Here is a 22,456-nt window from a genome sequence, read left to right as displayed (position 1 = left end):
TAGGGTTAGTCATCTCAGAGTTTAGGGTTAGTTATATCAGAGTTTAGGGTTAGTTATATCAGAGATTGGGGTAGTCATTTAAGAGTGCAGGTAGCACAGCACAACGCAACACAACACAACACAACACAACACAACGCAGGCTACGAGAGACCCCTCGTGTAGACAGAGCAGATGTTGCCTGCCGGGCACTGATAGGCTGAATCCTCGAATCCAAAAGCTGCCGTTTCTGAGAAGGAAGGAGTTTCGTTTCCGCGTAATTCCCCTGCTCGTGTTAGTGAGCGACCAGGAAGTAGGACGTTAAAGACGCGACTCTCTCATTAACTGACAGCCTTTAGACTAACATGGCAATTGCTATTTGTGGCTTCATCCTAACGTTTTCAACAGTACTCGGACCCACAGGTAATATGTCTTTGTCACCTGATGGTGAATCTTTAAACTGAGAGTATAGACTGTGCGCGCGCGTAACTAACTCACCTTTAGACCTTTTGACTACTTCTAACAGAGCTGTTGGTTTAAAAGCAGTCCATCCTGCAGTAGAATAGTGTTTGTGTGACTTATGGCATTAACAAACTGAAATAATGTGTCTTAGTGCTTGAGAAGACGAGCAGCTCATTAGAGACGCTCCATCCAGACAGTTGTGTTTATTGTGTACACTCCCTCCTTCATGTGTCAAGGTTCATTGTGACACCATGATAAGCATAGACTACACACCTGTATGCAATATAGTTCAATCAGATAAAACGTGCAGTGGCTCTGACAACGTTTAAGGGATAATTTACTAAAGTCGAGTGAAATACTAACTTTGTGTCCTATTCTACTTGGACCGTGTAGTGGTATCAGGAGTCCTCAGTCCACCCACAAATGTCCGCTTGACCTCTTACAACATGAACCTGATGCTGACGTGGGATTCACCTGCACCTCCAGCCAGCGGCCTGGTCTACACAACTCAGTACAAGTGAGTCAACACTAATCTCAGCAACAATAAAACCTTCTCTGCTTTTGCAAACATTTGCTCTTGTCAGTCTGTTTGTGCTGCACCAGCTATCAAAGCCTGTTGACGTTGAAGCTACAGCTGCAACCGTGGAATATTTTCATTATCGATCATAAGAGGCATCAATTTGTCTGGAAAATGTCCTAAAAAATGTAAATGTTGTTCACAATTTTGTCAGAGCCTGACACGCAACTATAAGCAATATCAAGTTCTAGATCGCCCAGGATTATTCCACTCTTCTAATACACACAGTAGCTGTATGCCAGTGAAATGCTGTTTTGCATATGGATAGATTATATCGGCTCCATCATTCATACAATGTTGGGTCAATCCCTGTGTTGTTTGTTCCATTTTGAATTGTTCTAGGATAGACACTTTACCCAAAGTTGATGGGCAGGTGGCAGCTTGCATAGTGGCCTTTGTCATCAGTGAGTGACTGGGTGAATGATGTGGAGTTTAAAGCGCTTTAAGTGGTTGGAAAACTAGAAAAGAGATGTGTATGCAGGATCACTTATCATATTACTAACTTCCCCCTCAACTACTGAACACAGAAACTTCCCCCTTATCAACAATAATATGAGTGGTGCTGGGAAAAAAAGACTGTTACGCACAATGAGCAAACACACGTTACACTGTAGACACACTCTGAGAACTATGAGCTCAGTGTTCTTCATTTACTGGTGTACAATTCACTTGTGCAGTGCAACCTGGCTAACATCAGTAAGTCAGTGATACTGGCATTCTATTTGTTCATTTTCATTTTTTTATAGTTGGTGTTAGCATTTTTTTTAATTATTTACAGTGATTGGCTCAGAGGGTCAAAGTTGCACTAACAATAGTTCAAAATAACTACAGTTGTGTGTAATGTAATCACGTGGCTGCGCTGCAGCTCCTGCTCAACCCAGCTTGGGCTTTCCTAGAAAGTAAAACAGCTCTAAATAGTGAGAAAGTGAGCTCTTTTCCAGCCAGAGCAGGCAGCTGTTTTCAATTAAACAAAAAGAAAAGCGCTGCGCACGACCTGCTCGCCATCAAACAGCAGACTCGCACAGTTAGAGACTAGCTGGTGAACTTAGTGGCACATTTACAGAGACAGATATTTTTCTCAGGAGTTGGTGGAGACCAAAAAGAGAGCTAAAGGGAGAGGTTTCTAAGGTAAACACAGATACATCTCCAAATAAATGCTAACGTTTCTAAGTAAAAGCTTGATATTTAAACAGGCAATTTTTGTTAACATTTTTAAAATATGATGTTAAAATAATGTGTTCATATGTTAAACAAATATGACTCCAAATTATGCTAATTTTGCTTCATGTCTGCTACATATATCACCTTAATATTAATGATCACCTTAGCCATTTAAACAGATGGTTAGGTATGGTGAGGTATTTATTTGACATCATGAGAAACTGCTCTCTTTTGTGTCAAAAGAATTTACACAAGTGTTTACACTACATAAGTCATTAGCGTTGGGGTAGTTTCGCTGTTTTCTGTATCATAAAAAAAAAATTCAATTCAAAACACCATATTTACCCAAACCAAAAGACATTTTAAAACATAATGACATTTCACAAAACACAACAACATTCATTCAGGGCTTCCCCTCAAACTTTTTGAGCATCTCAACCCACAAAATACGCATCCTTTTTCATTGTGAATGATGCATTTCCACAGACACAACATTCAACTAGGGTAAGGTTTTCTTTACAAAATGTGAGTTTGATCTGGTAAACTGGCTAGGAGGGGTACATAAGCAGTATAATTATAAAACTTTGGGTGCTCATACTTCACAAACTCAAAGTCCTGGGCTAAACTTCAGTTCCAGTTTGTCCTTGGTGCCTGCTGTCTTTTTTTTAATATGTTGTCTTCACAAACACACCTAAAATGAATATCACCGTATTTGATCCACAGATCCTCAGTCTCAGTTTACAGAGAGGGCTGTGTGAACATCTCCAGCCTTGAATGTGACTTGAGCAAGAACTCTATATATGAGTATGGAAGGTATACAGGCAGAGTGCGGGCACAGACATGGACAGAGAACTCCGCCTGGGTGGAAAGTAACGAAATTACTTTGGACAAAGATAGTGAGTAAAAATCTTGCTCCTCTGTCTGCGGAGATCTATTCAAACTTTTTATTAAACAAATGTTGCAGCTGCTACAAATTCGCATCCCCGCTGATATTAATTGATCTGTTGCGAAATCATCACAGGTATTTTTCATTTCAATGTAGTTTTTTTAGTCATGCCCCTGTGTGAAAAGACCTTTACTAGAGATGTGTTTTCATGCATTTTTAGAATTTTAGACTGTTTAGAATTTTAGAACAAAAGAATATTGATTTAAAGCTGCACTAGTTAATATTTTAATATAAACAATGAATCAATCACTCTATGTAAATGAAGCGGTAGATTGACCCTTTGCTTGTTCCCCTCCCCCACTGCTACTACGTCAAGCTGTCAGAGCTGTCAGGGAAGCCACACTGTCACTAACTGCACTCACTGAAGGAATATTATCTCATTTTTGGAATCCACAAAAGCGGTTTGTGAGCAAAGTAGACAGCAGGGTCTACAATGTGAGTTTCAAACTGGTTCAACATAATGAAGCTAAAGCCTACAGATCAGTGTAAAAGTAAATTACTACATCACCTGGCAACTGAGACACAAGACAATGAAATGAAGAAACAACTGTGCTCCTGTAACGCTGTTTAGATCTTTCTTCACTGTTAAGAAAGCAAAAGTAGCATGTGTATACAATCAGTCTACCTTCACTGGCTAGCGTGGCATAGAACTGCTCACGGTAGTTAATTATGTGATAATGTCCGATGCTAATGTTAGCTCCACAGGATATATTTAGAAAGTAGCGTTTTGGAAATGTCTATCTCCTGCCAACCTCTACGGGGAACTAGACAACTAGTATCACTATTACAAGTTGACTTGCTCCAAAACCAGCCTGAAAATCTGATACCATTGTATGAGAGTCTATGGAGCAGAGCCAGATGGTTGTCAGACCCTGGCCAGTTAGCCGATGCTATACTGTGATTGGGCAGTCTGAAGTTCTGTGGTGGAACTAGATCAAAGGTAAATTATAATTATAAACTCAAAGAAAATGATTTTCTAACTCTGCAGTTGGAGTGTGAAAGGGAACCTGAGGAGGTTGTAGGTATCACACTGGTGGTGTGAATTGAAAGAAGTAAAGAGGAGAGGAAAAGAGAATAGAGAGGAAAGCACATTTGTTCCAAGGGATGACTAAAGAATTACTTCATCACTTCATTGTCTAAGTCAAAAGTGGTGATGTCTTTATTGAGACATGACAGAAGTGTTTTATTTCAAACTCACCGCCATTTACATTTTCAAGACGATTTATCAACTCTGCTCTCTTTCTCCCTCAGCCATTATCAGTTCTCCCAATGTCTCTCTCTTATCCAAATGGGCTGCAATCGAAGTCACCATTAAAGATCCGGTGTTCACGATCTCTACACTCAGGAAAGTTTACCACTCTGCCACCTACAACATCACCTACTGGAAGCATGGCCAGAAGGAGAAGGTGAGACCAAGTGGTTTAAGTGCTGTTCTCATGTTATTATGGTTCCTGTGTGGGATACTGTGAAGAGCAAGGTGTAATCAACCATAAGGTTTGGGGATGGGATTCTTACTTAGTCACACATAGCAAACATATCTGGACTCAATGAGAATGAAGGTGCTTTCAAATACGAATGGCAGGTCTTGTGCGGAGAATAAAAAGAGGGAGTTTGAATTGAGTAGCTACTGATCTGACAGCCGGTGCCAGTATTCAAAACTCAAATAAACACAATATATAATGAAAGCAGCAAGCGAGCTGAGACGACATACACCTGTCCCTCGAAGCCGCTACGCCCTTAATAGCTTTAAGCCTTAACAGGTGGGTTGTATAAACCTCCACCCCAATAACCAACTGTAAAGTTAGTCATTTTAACAAGGGGGTCTATAGAGGTTGATTCACTTTTGGAACCAGCCTCACGTTGCCATTGTGGAAATAGTTTTTTTTTTGCTTCATTTTTTTAGTCTCAGATGTTGCTGCTTGGTATCGACGTGTCTTGGTGTGATCAACCATTACAATAGTCACTTTCGGCTTCTTTTCACACTGGAAAATAATGAGATTTTCTGACCCCTCTACGTATTTCTTTTCCTTGATCCAAGAATTAACTAAATTGGATGTTCTCATTATACATTTTGCCATTATTTTGTATGTAAAGCAGAAAAGGGAACATCATTTTCAATTCAGTTTAATTTATTGTGTATAGCCCCAAATCACAACTTTGCATTGGAGGGCTTTAGTGGAGTGCAAGTTATGCCCTCCAGTGGTGAAAGTGCTAACATCCAAGAACTCAAATCATCTGGCACATTCGTGATTTTACCTTTGAGCAGCAGCGGTACCTATACTACTTAAGTGCAATTACCATGCAAACGTCAAGGGCCAAGATGAATATATTTCTGTGTGTTATTGTGGTATGTAATTTAAGTTGCAGATAGATTGCTGCTACACCGCCCTGTTATTATTCTATGATTTTTTTGACAGCAGTGTAAAAGTTATTTTTGAAAGGCTAAACGACAACAAATGTTGTTTGAAGCAGATTTTTTTTTCTGAAGCAGATAATTTCAACAAGACAATTTTAAAGTCTAAATTGTGCCAGTTTCGGTTGAACATTTTGTGAAGATGTTGGGTGTCCAGTTTCCATTTTGTGGCGTAGGATAATATTGCACCCAGATTATCTGTGATCAGTTCCGTTTCTCTTTCTGTGGTGCCCTGTAACTGCTGCAGGCCAGACCAGACCACACACTTGAACACTTATCTGTTCTTCCTTTAGGCCAGAAGCAACAGCGACATACATCAAAACAGAGTGGTTCTTGATGACCTAGACCCCTGGACCAAGTACTGCGTCCAGGTTCAAATCATCACAGAGAGGAACCTCAACCTCAGCGTGCCCAGCGCAGCCATTTGTACGAGCACCACAACCGGTGAGTTTCTTTTGATAGACTTTTATCAATTGATTTAGTTGTAAAGGCACAGTCGGTGGCCAGCTATAAATCTTTAAATCCGCCTGTGACATACACCACCACTTGAAAGGATTTGTTCACAATAAAAGACTGACATAAACAGGTTTTAATAAATGGTTCCCAGACAAAAACCTGAGTTTGCCTCTCGCCCTGGTCAATCTAGTCAAATATGTATTTGTTTATAACCAAATACCTTCAAAGCTCATGACATTCCCACTAGGCTCACTTTGTCTTTGGCGCTAATTAATACAACATGCTAAACCAAAGAGGATGACTATGGTCAACATTGTTCAAAGGAAATAATACTAAAAAGTTCCTTTAAGGTTCATCTTCATCTCATGTGGTGTTATGTCGAACAGAATAGAAGTGAACTAAGAAATTATATTATTACACAGTGGTGTAACAGACCCCTGTTGATCTGTGATGCGTACAAATCTCCCCTCACGGTTCGGCGCGCGTGAACTACAGATTAATACACAGTTTAACGTTAACTAACACCGTGTGAAATAAAATTTTACTGACGATGTTGTCAGCTGATATTTACTAAAATATTGTGGTAAGGCCGTCGACAATTATGCTTTTTTTAGTCGACAATCTCTGATGCATTACATTGTAACCAACCAATCCGTGTTTAAATTGGCAGGAGGAGAACTAAGGTCCCTTTCGGTTATATTATGATGCCTTTATGTTCTGTTGAGTATTGGGCAAAGGTAAATTATAACGTTATCATGTGTTTACATCTTGTAAAATGTAGTGTTGGTGAGACACTTGAATAATTCCAGCACCTTCATAGTTCTGTATCACAATGGCATTTATTTCAAACCACCCCTGTGTTTCAGCCTCACAGAACCGCTAGCATGGCGGACACTTAGGCTATATCTAAAGTCATCTCTCTGTCAGTGACAGATCCGTTTCAGATACCCTATCCAGTCTGCACGTATACGGCCCTGTATGCCTTGTCCTGAAAGACAAGCTCCTACTCTGCCTCTTATTTGCTACTGCTATAGGCTAGTGACTGATTCAAATAAAAATGCTCCATGGCACAACAAGTACATTAAAACTGGTAAGGTAGTAATTACTTCTGCTGTTCTTGTTCTGTGTTGCAGAAGAAGAGGCTCCGTGGGTGGCAGCCATTGGGACGTTTTGCATCGTGGCAATGGCAGTGGCTCTGGTGGTGGTTGCAGTGGTTTATCGGAAACATATGGCGCACTTTCTCTGTCCAAAAGATGCACTGCCTCAACACTTGAAAGAGGTGTGTATATCAGTGGCGGGTCGTGGGTTTGAGACCTAGGCTGGGTGTGGTGCAGCGTCGTCAGTAAGTCCTTAGATTTTAGGTTCTAGAGATGCTAGTGAGACGCTAGCTTTACTGACCAATTACAGCGCACGTTAATTGTCACGCGGGCCCTGTGATCAATCACACGTCCAGGGTCTCGAGGAGGCTGTTACATGTATTTTAACCAGGCTAATCTGACATAGATAAAGAGAAGGAAAATGTGATTGAACAAAAGATGTTGTTCAATAGGGTGACCAGACGTCCTCTTTCTCCCGGACATGTCCTCTTTTTGAGACCTAAAAAATGCATCGGGCAGGGATTCCAAAAACATCCGGGATTTTGCCTCGTTGAATATTTGTGTTTCTCTGGGTCTTTCACAAACTAGTTATTATCCCCTTACATGTTTTGGAAACGGTATCTCCCTTACTTTCCACCTTTCTTGCGTGAGCTCTGACTGTAGAGAGAATTGTCATCGGTCGACCGATCTCAGTGTTACCAGATGCACATAATTATCCTCCAAATACGACAATTTTGAGCCTTTGATACGATACTACGCCATTTCCAATCTGGCAATACTGAGCACCTTGCCACCTCTACTAGTTGCATTGTTTACTACAGCACCTGACATCTGCAGCCATGCCGAAATGTAAAATCTAAGTTCACGGGATGAACTAAAAATAAAATACCCATGTTTTCGCCTCGGCCGTGATGCTTCGAAAGCTGAGTGCATGACATGCAAAGCAGACATTTACGTGTCAGTGGCAAATAAAGGCGGCAGCTATTTGGAAGCTCACATGCTCTATGCAAAACACAAAATTGCATCAAGAGGAGAGAGCTCATCAAGTAAAGTGACAGATTTTTATCGTCAGTAAAACAGACACTTCTGTTTTGGCTGCAGAGGGTACCCTTGCTTTTCATACAATAAAGCATCATAGTGTTATGATATGATAGTGTGTATATATATATATATATATATATATATATATATATATATATATATATATATCTATCATAATAAAATAACTATAACTCTGTGATTCTGTTGAGGCCATCAGAGAAGGCTTAGAAGGCCCTGACGAGCGTGTGTGTGTGCGTGCGTATACAAGGTTGTTTGTATTCCCCTTTTAACCCTGTCCAGTCTTGGTGCATGTGGCAAGCAACAAAACATAATTACCTCGCATGTGATGTCCACAAAATTGTCATACTGAATTCCACTGTATGCATGTCAATATTCATGCAGTACTTTTCTTGAAGTTTCCTTCTTCTGTCTTCTTAGTCAGGTATTTACCACAAACTTGAGTTGTTTACTTTCTGCCCCTTAGTACCTGGTGGCACCGCCCAACTCGCCCATGTACCTCGCCATGCGTAACTCTCATCCACCTGACGAGATCTACGACCAGGTCAGCATCATCGCAGATGTTCGGACAGCTACTGGAGGCAGCAGGGAGAACCTGCATCAAACAACCTGACACCACAGAGAGATGGAGGGAAAGACTGAAAAGTAAAGACGCACTGAAGAAGAGACAATCTACAGGCTGCAGCCCGTTGGGACTGTTAAGAGACTATCAGCAGGGACAACTTTAAAGACTGAAACAGGAAGATATTTGTTCTTGCTTTACTGCAGAGATTTAATGCAACAAATTCTACTGCAAGCCCATATGATTCCCGACAGCAGGATTTACTGTGAAGTGATTAGACATCAGAGCCACAAAGAAATGCAGCTAGAGGATTGATACCTTATCCAAGTGTAATGTTATATTTGTAAATATTTTATGTATAGATGTGGACTTTAAAAAAAGGTATAATTTGCCATTCAATGGTCCTCACATATCATAAAGTATCATTTTAATCTACTTCAGAGACACAAACACAATTGAAAGTGTTATTGCATTTGTTCTAATTTTGTTCTGGAGTCATACAAAACTCATCATACACTACTGACTTGTATTGTCTTCATACATTAAGTATAAAACCTTACCAAACTTAAACACCTAAGATATGATGTACAGTTTAACCTGTGCATTCTTTGAAGGAAGCTGAAAACTATCCAATTGATCGCAGGATCCAGCTCTATTTGCACTACTTTGACTATTACCACCTTTCTGTATTCATATCCAAAATCCATTGTCATTGCCCCTATGCTCATATATATTATTCAATATATTTATATTGTACATACCAGTTAAATGTTGATGCGTAGGTTCTGTGTTCTGCTGTGTTGTCTTTAATGTCTTTGTTTATTTTTATATTATATGTACATATGTATGACGTTGAATTCCATATAGTATGTGTACATACACATGGCCAATAAAGCAGATTCTGATTCTGTTCTAATCACACGGTCGCAGTATCAATGATTCACTTTTGTATAGTCCGTCTTCTGAACATTGCAGTTTCACTGCTTCAAATCACGTATATTACATACAGCTTCCGTCGCATTATAGTATTTTAGTGAAAGTGGATTCGGGTTTAATCACTGGGTTTTCTTGTCCTAACAGTTATATATTCATGAGTTAGGACCAAACTCATGAATATTTTAGCCTCAGCACTCATTCATTTATTTGACTTCAGCTTTGATGAAAGTGAGCTCTTTAGTCATGTTTCTGATTAAGATTTTTTGAATCAACTATTTTTTTTGTCACATTACAGTAAAACACTATCAAGTCAACACAGTTGTGTTCTGTTTCATAAACTGTTGTCTGCATATTCTTTTGATCAGGTTATAATCTGCATATAAACCATAACAACATAAAGGGATATGAGATTTTGTTAGGTTGAGAACGTATTTGGCATGTTTAAAATTTAACAAAGAGTTTACTTTTACTTTACCTTTATTTTTATTGTTGTTGATCGTTTTATTTTTTTTTATTATTTTAAACTCATATTTACTGCATCCTTACTTATTAACCTATTTACTTATCACTTACTTGTTTTTACCTAAAGTTTTATACTTTCACTTTGTATAGTTAAATGTTCTTTGTTGTTGTTTTTGTTGTTGTTGTTATTGTTGTTATTGCACCTTCCGCCACGACAAATTCGTCGTTTGTACAACTTACTTACTTGGCAAATAAAAGGTTCTGATTCTGATACTGATTCACGTTCATATTCCTTCTTTCATTTATTTTTCAATCTCGTTAATAAAGTAATACTATGAACCGGGTTGTTCAAATTGTCTGCATGACGTAACACTGTAAGAAGACGGACAAAGTATTTAAGATGCGCTTTTTTTTGTAGTCCATCTTCAACGGTGACGTCGGTCTGCAGCGTTGTAGTTTCAACGCTGCAGACCGACGTCACTAGCATGCACCTGTCGTCGCATCATATCTACGTAGCTTAGTAAGTGAAAGTGGAGTCGAATCTTCTAAACACCGCGGTTGTCTTCTCCTTATGAATTCTCCTTCTTATCTTTCCTTGAGCCCTTGACGTTTTTCATAGAGGTCGAGAGAAAAGTGGTTAGTGTTGGATGTTAGGAGGTCATTTTTTGGACTATTCGAGTGCAGCCCAAGTGAAAAACTACCAGGAATATAATAGCCATGTTCGCTGCTTTTTACTTATGCCTTCTCTTTTGCTACCTCAAGACCAACACTGGTAAGTTCTTAATGTCACCGTTCGTTGGTTTGTAACTTTATTCTGTAAGCAAGAATATGTTAGATGAGCATGTTACGCTAACCCTGTGATCGTGATAGCGTTAGCTAAGCTAATGCTCGATGTGAATCTATTTAAGAAGGAATGAACCGTAACTAGGTTACGCCCAGCTAATCTAGCTCATTTAGATTAACGCTACCTCTGTAGATAAAGTCTGTCTTGCATCAGCTCGCTACATTACAAGGAAAGACAGCGTAATATGTGCAACTGCTACACGTTAATACACGTGTAAGCTCAAAAAGTGGTAAGGTTTGCTAACATTTAGATAAGCTAAAACCAATTATAATGGCTGCGAACAACAAACTTGACATGCTAAAAACATGGCGGTGCAAGTATGAAGTTGTTTATGGTATGATGTGGTCAAAGAAACAGAAAGTAGTTACTTATGGAAAATGGAATTATCAGGTCAAAACATAGTTAAAGACGTGACATTTAATAGTTTCGACAATATGAACAAGAATGGGTGAGGTCATGGTTACTACGTCTTCTACTGTCTGTGGGCAGGATACAGGCTGACGTGTGTAGATAATGTCAATAGAGTGACAACAAGAGAAAAATGAGACCGAATTGCAGTACATGAAATCAGTAGAATAACACAATCCTATCTCACTGCTCACAGCTAACCAGCAACAGCATTTTGCCTTCTTGCTGCAAGGATGTTGGAGCCATAATAATACCTCAAGTGTTCTATGCAACTCAGTATAATGGTTATTTAATTAAGTCTATAACCAATAAATGCTCATTCATTTTTAAAGTTTGTAAGCTGTTCAGTTTATTGTGGCGAGAAAAAAAAATCGGAAAAATAAAATGCTTGTTTGGGATCTTGTTCCATTTCCCCTTTTCAGTATACTGTATACTGTACTGATAGACCTTGAGATTCACCGAAGGCTTACTTCTCCTTTTTCATGTATGCTTGAATATCTTGCTGAGTCCTTCCTGTACTTATAAGAGCTTTGCATGTGCGTTTTGAACAGGGGTGAAAGTTGGCTAAAAAAAACATTCTTATTTTTTTTAACTTTCCCTGGACTTATCAGATACAAAATGTAGCCAAATCAGAATCATAAACACGGTGCAAAAATAGGATCATGTTCAATTTACAATAGAATATACAATTAAAATAAAGTGCACAGATAACAGTACTTTAAACAAGTGAAATGTGAAAGTAACAAGTGTGTTTAAATATGTAGTATGAAGGTAAGTGACCAGTAGGGAATTGTCCTGGGGATGACGGTCAGTCAGTGGCGGTCCCGGGCTCTAATGAGCCCGACGGCCGATGGGAAGAAACTGTTTGTGTGGTGTGAGGTCTTGATCCTGATGGACTGCAAGCCTCCTTCCAGATGGAAGGGACACGAACAGTTTGTGTCCAGGGTGGGAATCCAGTCACCCTCTCAGGAGAGCGGATGATGCGCTGCATTCTGTCCTTAGCCGCGTTTCCCAGATTCGATCGTTCTTAAGGACTTAAGAAGGCTCGTAAGAAGGGTTCAGCTAAGAAGGAGCGCTAAGATAGGGGTGTTTCCCAGATGCGTTCTTAACTGCCTTCTTAAGATCTCGCCAAAGAAGCTTCCTAAGACGCTCTTAGTGGGAGCTGTCCACCGCCGTGGTGTTAAAACTAAATCAATCGATGCCAGACAAATCGATCACCCACCACATCGATCACCCACCACTTTATCAGCGCATAAATCACACAAAACACCCTGTGGTCCCCACACATAAGTGCAATTATGCTACGCGCGTGCCATCCACGACACCAATCACCCGGGGGATCTCAGCCATTGCATGAAATCCACGGTGGACCTGGCGGACCTCGTCCCGTGTGGTGGGCATTCTGATGTGTGCCCTGGCATGGCGCAGGAGGATCGATGTCACGGCTGCCACACACCGTGAAACCGATGCCTTGCTGAGGTCGGTGCCGTCCCCCACCACCTTCCAGGAAGCTCCCCACTGCGTAAACACGCAGTGCGGCCAGGAGTTGCACCTGCGGGCTGAGGGCAACATTGCAGCGGGTTGGCCTCTGGATGTGTGGTGACACTAGCGGGACGAGGTGTTGGATCTTCACACGGGGAAGCCGGTACTTGGACTGGACAGCCCGGTCCGACAGCACATTAAGTGGGGAGAAGTGCTGACGCTCACATGCATTTATGTAAACCATCTGGCTTCGCTCACGGCGACGCTGCTGCAGCTAGACTATGCTGTGTGCAGAGATGGTGTCTCACGCGTGGACTTCAGCAACGCCTTTATATTGTAACGGACTCAGTGACATGTAACGTTATGGTTTAAATGTTCGGGAGGTCAGTGAATGTCACATAAGCTGTGTTGCTGTATAACCTGTCACTCATTGTAGCTACCTGTGTGTGTGTGTGTGTGTGTGTGTGTGTGTATGCGTGTGTGTGTGTGTGTGTGTGTGTGTGTGTGTGTGTGTGTGTGTGTGTGTGTGTGTGTGTGTTGCGGACCAGGGGAGACCGAATGACCAAAAGCGAACCTGAAGCTTGTTGAGAGGCTTTCAGTGTGTTTTTCTGTTTGTTTTGGTGTAGGCTACGGCCGACAGTAGCCTGTTCTGTTGCTCTACAATAAAGCACCCAATAAACCAGACAACGTCTCGCAACTTCCTGACGCAGGGTCTCTACAATATAGGCGAGCAGGTGAAGCCTCTCTTGATGAGGTTCCAGCCAAGTTCTATTACACCTGTCAGTTTCCCTGATATTTGTGAAATAGCTGTGGCCGCACATTCATCATGACACATGGTTTTAGTATTCCTTTGAGTGTCAGATATAACTTTCCCTGACGCGGCTGCAGTGAGCGTTTGGTTGCTAAGAAGGCTGTTAAGAGTCGGTCGGGCTGATCTTACGTTTCCTTCTAAGTGAAAGATCGTCTTAAGCTAAGAACGACTCTGGGAAACACGTCCTTCTTTCACAGCGCTCTTAAGAGCGCTCCTAAGAAGCTCTTTGCGCTTAAGAGCTTCTTAGTGAATCTGGGAAACGCGGCCCTTGTCCTTGGAAGTGGCTGCAGCGTGCCAGACGGTCATGGAGGAGCAGAGGATGGACTCAATGATGGCTGTGTAGAAGTGCACCATCATTTTCTTTGGCAGGTGGAATTTCTTCAGCTGCCTCAGGAAGAACATCCTCTTCCGGGCCTTCTTGGTGATGGGGCTGATGTTCAGCGCCCACTTGAGGTCGTAGGTTAAGGTGGAGCCCAGGAAGCAAAAGGACTTCATAGCGTCGATGGGGGAATCACAAAAGGTTATGGGGGCGGGTAGGGCTGCGTTCTTCCTGTAATCCACAACCAGCTCCACTGTCTTCGGAGCATTGAGCTCCAGGTTGTTCTGGCTGCACCAGGTGGTCTGTCTGTGTGTTGCAAGTGTTTTGTTTTGGTTATCGACCACACGCAATGCAGAATTTCCTTTGTTTGTCACATGTATGAAATGTAGAGTTGAACACATAATAGTGTTTATGTTAGGTCAGCACTACAGCACCCTCATCGCTAAACTCTTTTTCCTTCTTTAAATATTTCCTGTTTTTGTTGTTCAGGGTCAGCGCTGGCTCTATCATGCAGGGGACAGAAACATCTTCCATCTATTCCTTTTATTTATAGTTTATCCCCTTTTGAATCTGCATTTGTTATTGAATTGTTTAAGTTGAACAGAGCAGACGGTGAAACCTGAACACAGGTGTCTTGAAGAGCCACAATTCTTTATAGTTATTCTGTCTTTGATTTGTTCCTCTTTGTTGAGGTCGCAGTATTGTGTAACTGAGATTTCCAGCTTGGTTCTTCTTTTTCAAGTCTCAGACTGTGTTTGATCCACATTTGCGACAAACTACTTTGACCAGCTGTTAAGAAAAATGACTGAGAATCTTGTGCTTTTCTTTGTAATGTATGCTAATAGATTGAGTATATTTGGTTAAAATAATATTTAGCAGATTAGTTAATAAGAAATTGTTATTTATAGCCAATATGTTTAATGTTATAAAATGTTGTAATAATATAGACTGTGTGTTCTCCCCTTGTTTTGTTTCAGTCGGAGCAGAGCTGAAACCACCAGAGAACCTGACCATGATCACCATGAACACCAATTACACACTGAGCTGGGATTGGGACCAATCAGCTGTCAACTTCACCACACAATATGTGGCGTAAGTGTCACTCACTAAAAGTTATTTACCTGTACAGCTCTAGTCTAACAATGATTCTGAATACACATTTAGGTTAGTATAACCAAGATAACAGCTTGCAAAACAAACAGGGAATTTTGAAGTATTTATGTCTTGGAGATTTTTTTGCTACTATGTGGCTCACAGGAGGGCAATGTTGGCCAGTCAACATTTAAAACTTTCAGCCTGCAAATAAAAGTATGTAAAACTGTCAGACACAACTCTAAACACTGTAATGCTCCAAGCACAATAAACACATGTATTTCACTCATTTATCTATCTTACAATTTGGTTTTCTTTACAATGATCCTCACAGAGACGGATCAGTGCTGTCTGAAAAAACTTCTTTGAAGTTATTGCATTGAGTGTCTCAGCTGTCCCTCAGGAAAAGAGCAATGAGGTCTAAATAGAATTCAAACCAACGACAGGAAACAACTTGTCTACTACTGACAAAATGAGACCAGATGTGGATCATAGTTAGCAGCTTCTCGTGTTTGGGGAGTTGAGCGGAACGAAATGATATAAAAAAACCGCAGTGTGGATGATATTTTATTTTGATTGGCATATGCTGTGTAAGTGGTGAACAGATGAGATGACTTTTACTTTCAAATATTTAGACGAGTCTTGTTAGCATCCCAACTCAAACGGTTTCAGATTTCTTAAACTAATTCAGAACTAATCTATTTTAGTTTTTGTATCAATAATAATTGTTGTTTCTCTTTCTCTCAGGAGGTTCAAGCTGAAAGCTAAAACAAAGAGTCCGGTCTGGAGCACTGCGTGTCAGAAGACGTCACGTAGGTCATGTGACCTTACAAAGTTAAACCTGTTCTACCTGGGCATCTACGTACTTCGCGTACAAGCCGATGTAAACGGGCATGTCTCCGACTGGGTGCAGATTGAATTCTGCCCTGATCAAGATGGTAAGAGAGTTGGAGGAATCGAGGGAGGGCGGGAGACTGTGGTCAGAGAGACGATAAGTTCCTCTGAAGGTTCAAGCAGGTACCTAAGCTTCGCAGGAAAGACTTGTTTCACACAAGCACTTCGTGATGTGATCTCAGCTGGTGCACCACAAACCATCCAAAACCATGTGACACTCATCTGCACAAAAGTGTGCAACCACAAAGAGATGTTGATCAAGCTGTGAGCGATGTTTGGAAAGTTAACCTTTGCTTTTTAGAGTAATGCAGCTCTGAACTATTAAAACCACAATGTGGAGTTCAGTTACGATCATGTGATTAGAATATAACATCTCCAACGTGACAGAACACAGCCTATAAAATCACATACGTAGCTGGATGAGCAGGTTAAACTAGAGTCCAACCTCAATTTTCTCAGAACCAGAATTGACAGCGAGGTTTCAGATTGAATTTGTCCACTTTCCTAAATCCGCTCCAGTCAGTGTAAACCATCAAATTCAAAATGTTATCCTTTTAATTATTGACATCTAGTGGTTCTTTGTATAAAAATACACAATTATTATAAACTGCGTAGAGCTGTTAGGAAGTTAAACAGTTAATAATTCTCGTGTGTGTGTGTGTGTGTGTGTGTGTGTGTGTGTGTGTGTGTGTGTGTGTGTGTGTAAACATATCCTTAAACTGGATGTATACAAATTCACTAAAAACTACATTTGAACACATCATGATAGAGTTTATAAACTTTGCCTCTATAGTCACATTTACTGTCAGTGCCACCTCCTTTAGCGCTGTTCAGCTTCGTGTTGTTGCCAGAAGAGCCGGTCACTGTGATTACTGAGTGTTTTATAATGTAATAAGTGTCTGATTCAGTTAGTGCTTACAAATGTTTTAGGGTAGTTGTAAAAAATTGCATGCCCAGGCCAAAGACCTTCCACACCCACTACATATTTTGTGTGTGTTTAGTTGTGACGTCTGTGCCGCTTTGTGGCAACGTAAAACTATCATGCGTGTTATGGGTCCAATGACTACCTCGGAAATACTGTGTGGTTGTGTTGAGCAGGATATGTTATGTAAAAACATTGAAAAACATAGGGGACCTTAACAAACCTGATCATACTGGCTGAAACAATACTACGGAGCCGTTTGGTTAAGGGTTGCAACTAACTATTGTTTTGCTCATCAATGTGTTTAAGTTGTTTGCTTGATAAATCTTTTAGTCATATATATAAAATGTCCGAAAATAGTCAAAAAATGTGCAGCACAACTTCTCACTGGAGGTCTTCAGAGGTCCTGTTATGGATTAGTACACTTAATGCATATCTTTTTATATTACTTTTGAAATGTTTACAAATGAAAGGCTCCTAATCTTTTTATTCATCTCTCTGCTCCTGCTAGCTGCTTTGGGTCCTCCAAGCAAAGTGGCTCTGTCTCCTGCTGGAAGTGACCTGGAAATTGTCATCTCTGATCCTCTGACCAGCACCAACAACTCCATGAAGGAAAATCATCCCAATCTGTATTACCACATCCTTTACTGGGAACGCTCCCTAGACACACAGGTAGGAAACGCATCTCTGGCCAAATTTACACAGCCCATGAATACTTTACTGCTTTTATACTCCATGAAGAATATTAACCCCAATGTTCTTGTGTGTTTTAGCAGCCTTTTTTGAATAGCTCAATGTAAAATATCTTTTTAATATCAATTGATACTCTCTTACATATAGACTACAATATACACAGACATGTTACTCCTGGAAAATACCCACATTTTTCCTACTTCCCCATTTTATCTTTAGTCCCTCAAGACACCTGCTTAAACCTCTGAAACTGTTACAGCACACTCACTCTCTCACATCTGGCCCTAGTAGAGCACCTAAAATCTCATTTTTTGCTTCTGCATGTTCAGCAGAGTGTTGTTTTGTTGATTTTGCCTTGTGGTCTGCATATCTTAGCAGAGGTGTTTCCTGTCGGGTGAATCTTGCACGAGATGGTGCAAGTTCTTTTAGGGTGCCATGATTTCCTGCTTGCTGCTGATATATATATATATATATATATATATATATATATATATATATATATATATAAATATATATAAATATATAAATAAAAATCAGCCAGTAAATATGTGTTAAAACTGGTTTGACAAGGAAGACAAAAATGTAAAAAAAAAAAAAAAAATCATTCAACATGAATAGCTTGGAGCATAAATATCATACGCATCTGTGCTTTAAAATGTGCTGCAGAGAAATGATACAGTTTATTTTTTCAATCTTCTCAGTCATAGATATTATACTGCTTCTATCCCCCTGCCGATGGGTTTAACACAGTATGCCTAACTAGAAACTAATATTGTCAAATAAATGTTGTGAGGTTAAAAGTACCGTATTTCCTCAAACTTGTGCATGAAGGTGTGCGTGGTACAGCCGGTCGTCTTTTAATCTGATCTGTAGATGATGTGCTTCAAAGTGCAAAGCATTCATCTCAACAAACTGCCATCAATGTAAAAGGATCTGTGCACCCAGACATTAGTGGTCACACTAATGCACTACAGCTATAAAGTGACCAATAAACATCTGAATAGACATGAATCGCTTAGTGTTAGGCTAGAACAGGTAAGCCATTAAAGCCGTTTCAATATTTTATGCTGTGGTTAAAATACAGAAGGTGGAAGTTGAATGCATACACGTTTAGTGTTTAAATGTTTTAACATACCATTTTAAACCCTTTTTTATAATGGCTTAGACATGTTTATCCAGATTATGAGTCAGTAAATCTTAATAAAATATTTTATAAATATTTAATATTAAGTAATACATGATAATGATGTGGTTGAATTATGTCTTTGCTTTTATTTCCACCACATCCAGACATCCCACCACAGATCCAAATGTTGAGTTTGACTGTAGTGTGCTGTTTCATAAATACAAGAAATGAAGAAGCCTCCCTAAAGTTCTCACCTCTTCCATCAGGTCTTAAAAAGTCAGACGTTAAGTAGCACAGCCAACATAGTGACTTTGCCAGATCTGAAGGCCTGGACTTGGTACTGTGTGAGCGTCCAGACATGCTATGAGTTCTACCACAAGAAGAGCAGCTTCACCTCGCCCCACTGCATGCAGACCGAAGGTAACTGGGAATATTCTACTAAGTGGTTGTCTGTAGTATAGTGATCTATACAGAGCAGTAACATCTTTCTTACAGAGTTTTATTCCATCATTCTTTCAGTATGTATCCAAGCATACATTGACAGTTTACTGTATTCAGAGTGTACATCATGCTGCTGAACTTATGAACATAGGTTGCATCTTCAGTTGTGTTTGGTCCCCTTCTGATTAAAGCTGAACAAATTTATTTAAGATGTGATGGAGGCTATCGTTTATTACATAGGCAGATTATACCTCTTTATTATAGTCTGGTAAATTATGAATTAATAGACAATACTCTATACAACTGAGTTGTTAACTTATTAATTCTTTTTACTGCTCTGACTCGGGCTCTGGTTTGAAGATATAGTCCATGCATGGCTTGTCTGCATTTATCTCTCTATGTCCACTAAATTATTACTTGTTGTCAACGACCAAACTCTGATCAGCTGTTTTAGAACCAAAGACTCGGTTTCCCATCTCAGGGTTGGTCAACTGAGAGTTTAGGGCAGAGTTTGTTTATTTGATATTTTTCATATTCCCTTGAAGACATCCCACAAGTTATATGATGATAGGACAAAATATTTCTGATTCATAATCTGATTTGTGTTATGCTATGCTGCTTTTTTTTGCATTTGATGCACACCCTAGTGGTTGTTTTTATTACAACTTTCAGAGAAAGTTTCAGTCACTATTATGAGCTAGTTTTGTGGTGCTAGTCTGGTAATGGGCTGAGCCAAGCGCTTTTGAAGTTTATTGATAAATATCTACAAGATTTTGATAACTTTTGATAATGTTAATACAATAATAATCCTCAGAAAATTTGTAGTCGGTAGTACCAGTAGTAGTAGGCATGGACCACGATTCAGATGATCACGATCCATGTCAGCAGAAGGATGTTGTGCGGATGGGCATCAAAGGGCAGAGAGCAGATGACAGTGCTCGGGAGGCAGGTCCCGGGAGGCAGGTCCCGGGAGGCAGGTCCCGGGAGGCAGGTCCCGGGAGGCAGGTCCCGGGAGGCAGGGCCCGGGAGGCAGGGCCCGGGAGGCAGGGCCCGGGAGGCAGGGCCCGGGAGGCAGGGCCCGGGAGGCAGGGCCCGGGAGGCAGGGCTGACTCCAGTCAGCCATGATCCATTGAGTCTTGAGAGCCGAGAAAGCACAAAGAAGGAGCTAAGAGAGGAGCTCAGTGTATCATAAGATGTCCCCTGAACTATGTTTCATCCTAACACAGTTATCTGGTTTGGGATTGAAATAGCATGTGATGGGTAACAAAGAACACTGCAGAGGAAACTAAACTGTATCTGCTGATATATTAATTTCTCCTTGTTTGTATTGACAAGCATGAGTGTATGTAGGTGATAAGCAATGGAACTATACTCAAATACAATATAATCCATGTATGTGTGTCACTTTGACAGGTACCACTCCGTGGTGGCAGATCTTCGGGTGGTTCCTGGGGTCTCTGGTGGTCTGCTTCCTGACCATGCTGCTCTCCCTCTACATCTCCTTTTGGTGTTATAAGACTCTTAAGGCAACGTTTTTCCCGGTCATCCAGCTGCCTACACTCTTCCAGGTAGGCAGCTTCAGTCATTACAGCTTTGGCTGTGTGCAGATAGCAGACAACTCTAGTTTGTTGACCTTACTGATATTTAAAGGGAAGGTTTTGTTACTATTGTATAAATGACGATGATGGTAAAAGGACATTTATTGAGCTTATAGATATAGCGGCTGACTGTCCACACTTCAAAGTGAGCAAATGTTTTGGCATTTCAGTGTGAGAATTTTTAAATTTATCTTGCTAAAGTTGATATATTCCACCAGAGCGAGATCTCATGTCCATATCTCTTCTTTGCGCCTCCCTCCAGTATCTTTGTGACTCAACTGGGTCTGACTTTCCTCGCCTCCTCACCCCGGATTCAGACTCCGAGCTGTTGTGTGATAAGGTCACTGTGTGTCCGGAGTCCCCGGTCCTGGAACTCCACATCCCTCCTCCTGAGGCCCTGCCGGCGCCCCCATTAGGCCTGGAGCCTGACAACAGGTCGGTTAATCTTTAATGCTACATCAGCTCATGTGTTACATTCATGTTTACAAAGCAGAAGAACATTATTAATGAATACAAAATAAGAAATAAGGGAATGAATAAATGTACCTTCTCCAGTGGCCGACACAGTCGTCAGGACAGCGGTGGAAGTGGAGACTCAGGAGTGTACTCCACGGGGGGCAGCTCCGGCCTGCGGCAGCCCAACACCAGCCAGTCCTCCATGGGGGCCCAAGTCTCTGGGCAGGACCCCTTTGACTTGGAGCAGGTGAAGATGAAGGACATGGCTTCAGGGCTCAAGACTCAACTTGTGAACGCAGACGAGGGTATTGTAGACATGTGTGTCTGAAGGCACAAGACACTTGTTGAGGAGAGCATGAAGCAAGGATGATATTAAGAAAGACAGAGGTTTGTGGTCAAATTTGCAGTGTGCCTTTTCTCCGGGCGTTACTGGGGAAACAAGGAGAGGAACGCATCGACGGTGTGGAAAAAGGACCAATAAACACAAGTTCATGTGTGACAGACACACAAACAACAAAAGTGATCTGCTGGGATGTTGCCCCATGTTTTAAATGTCTTCACTGTATATATATATATATATATATATATATATATATATATATATATATATATATATATATATATATATATATATATATTTGTCTTTACAGGCGAGCCTTATGTGATGTACTTTTTTGGCACCAACCAGGAAGTACTGTTCCGTGCTGGTCTTGATGTGTTGTAATTTCTTTCACCTCGTCTCCAACCGTCTCTAACCTTTATACTGTGAGTGGTTGACGGGGCTCTACTCTGACTGACTATGGATGAAGGGATTGGAGTGTAGCAGTCTGTATTAATCTTTTTTTTTTAAATCTCTTTTACTGTCCTATTGGTATAATAAGTTAACGTCAATAGCTTAAAGCTGCTAATTAGCTAGCATTAAGTGAACATAAGCAGATAATGATGAATAGAGTAATTGGTAGTTTGTAAATGAGGCATTGTGTTCTTTTAGAGTTGCTTGATTTACTCACCCAATGTGGCACTTCACTTGCCCCAGGCAAGTAGACAATCCTTATTGTTGAGCATAGGAGGATAGTTGGCACTACAATGCTAGGCTCAAAGTGTCTGCCCCGTGCAGCAGAAGAGGCCTAGTACAACATTGTTAAAGGCTACAAAGCGCTCTGCAGCTACTTGTAAAATGTCTATTAACTGGTGGGAAAATGTTCTCACAGGTACATTGCTACTGTTTGTTATTCAACCGACCCTTATTGATATATATCGGGT

At 40.6% G+C, this 22,456-nt stretch overlaps 2 protein-coding genes across 2 annotated transcripts; both read left to right on the top strand.

Annotated features, from left to right (window-relative positions):
* Positions 1 to 299: 299 nt before the first annotated feature.
* Positions 300 to 10,193, top strand: LOC137783030 (interleukin-10 receptor subunit beta-like). Its single transcript, XM_068572780.1, is given in 8 exon segments — positions 300 to 399; positions 832 to 955; positions 2,900 to 3,072; positions 4,374 to 4,528; positions 5,829 to 5,979; positions 7,125 to 7,270; positions 8,614 to 8,720; positions 8,722 to 10,193. Coding segments are annotated over 8 exon segments (1,068 nt in total). The 5' UTR covers positions 300 to 341; the 3' UTR covers positions 8,876 to 10,193.
* A 444-nt stretch (positions 10,194 to 10,637) lies between these two features.
* On the top strand, positions 10,638 to 21,751 carry il10rb (interleukin 10 receptor, beta). The gene is made up of 8 exons (XM_068572436.1): positions 10,638 to 10,879; positions 14,949 to 15,063; positions 15,811 to 16,001; positions 17,391 to 17,551; positions 18,965 to 19,118; positions 20,553 to 20,707; positions 21,000 to 21,172; positions 21,293 to 21,751. Exons 1-8 carry the CDS (start codon positions 10,825 to 10,827, stop codon positions 21,519 to 21,521), a joined length of 1,233 nt encoding a protein of 410 aa, XP_068428537.1. The 5' UTR covers positions 10,638 to 10,824; the 3' UTR covers positions 21,522 to 21,751.
* Positions 21,752 to 22,456: the final 705 nt, after the last annotated feature.

Source organism: Clinocottus analis, unplaced genomic scaffold, assembly GCF_023055335.1.
Source record: "Clinocottus analis isolate CAN_PGR_092001 unplaced genomic scaffold, fCliAna1.0.p SCAF_12, whole genome shotgun sequence".
NCBI lineage: Eukaryota > Metazoa > Chordata > Actinopteri > Perciformes > Cottidae > Clinocottus > Clinocottus analis.
Note: the sequence above shows the minus strand (reverse complement) of the source record. Positions and strands in the feature narration are given on the sequence as shown.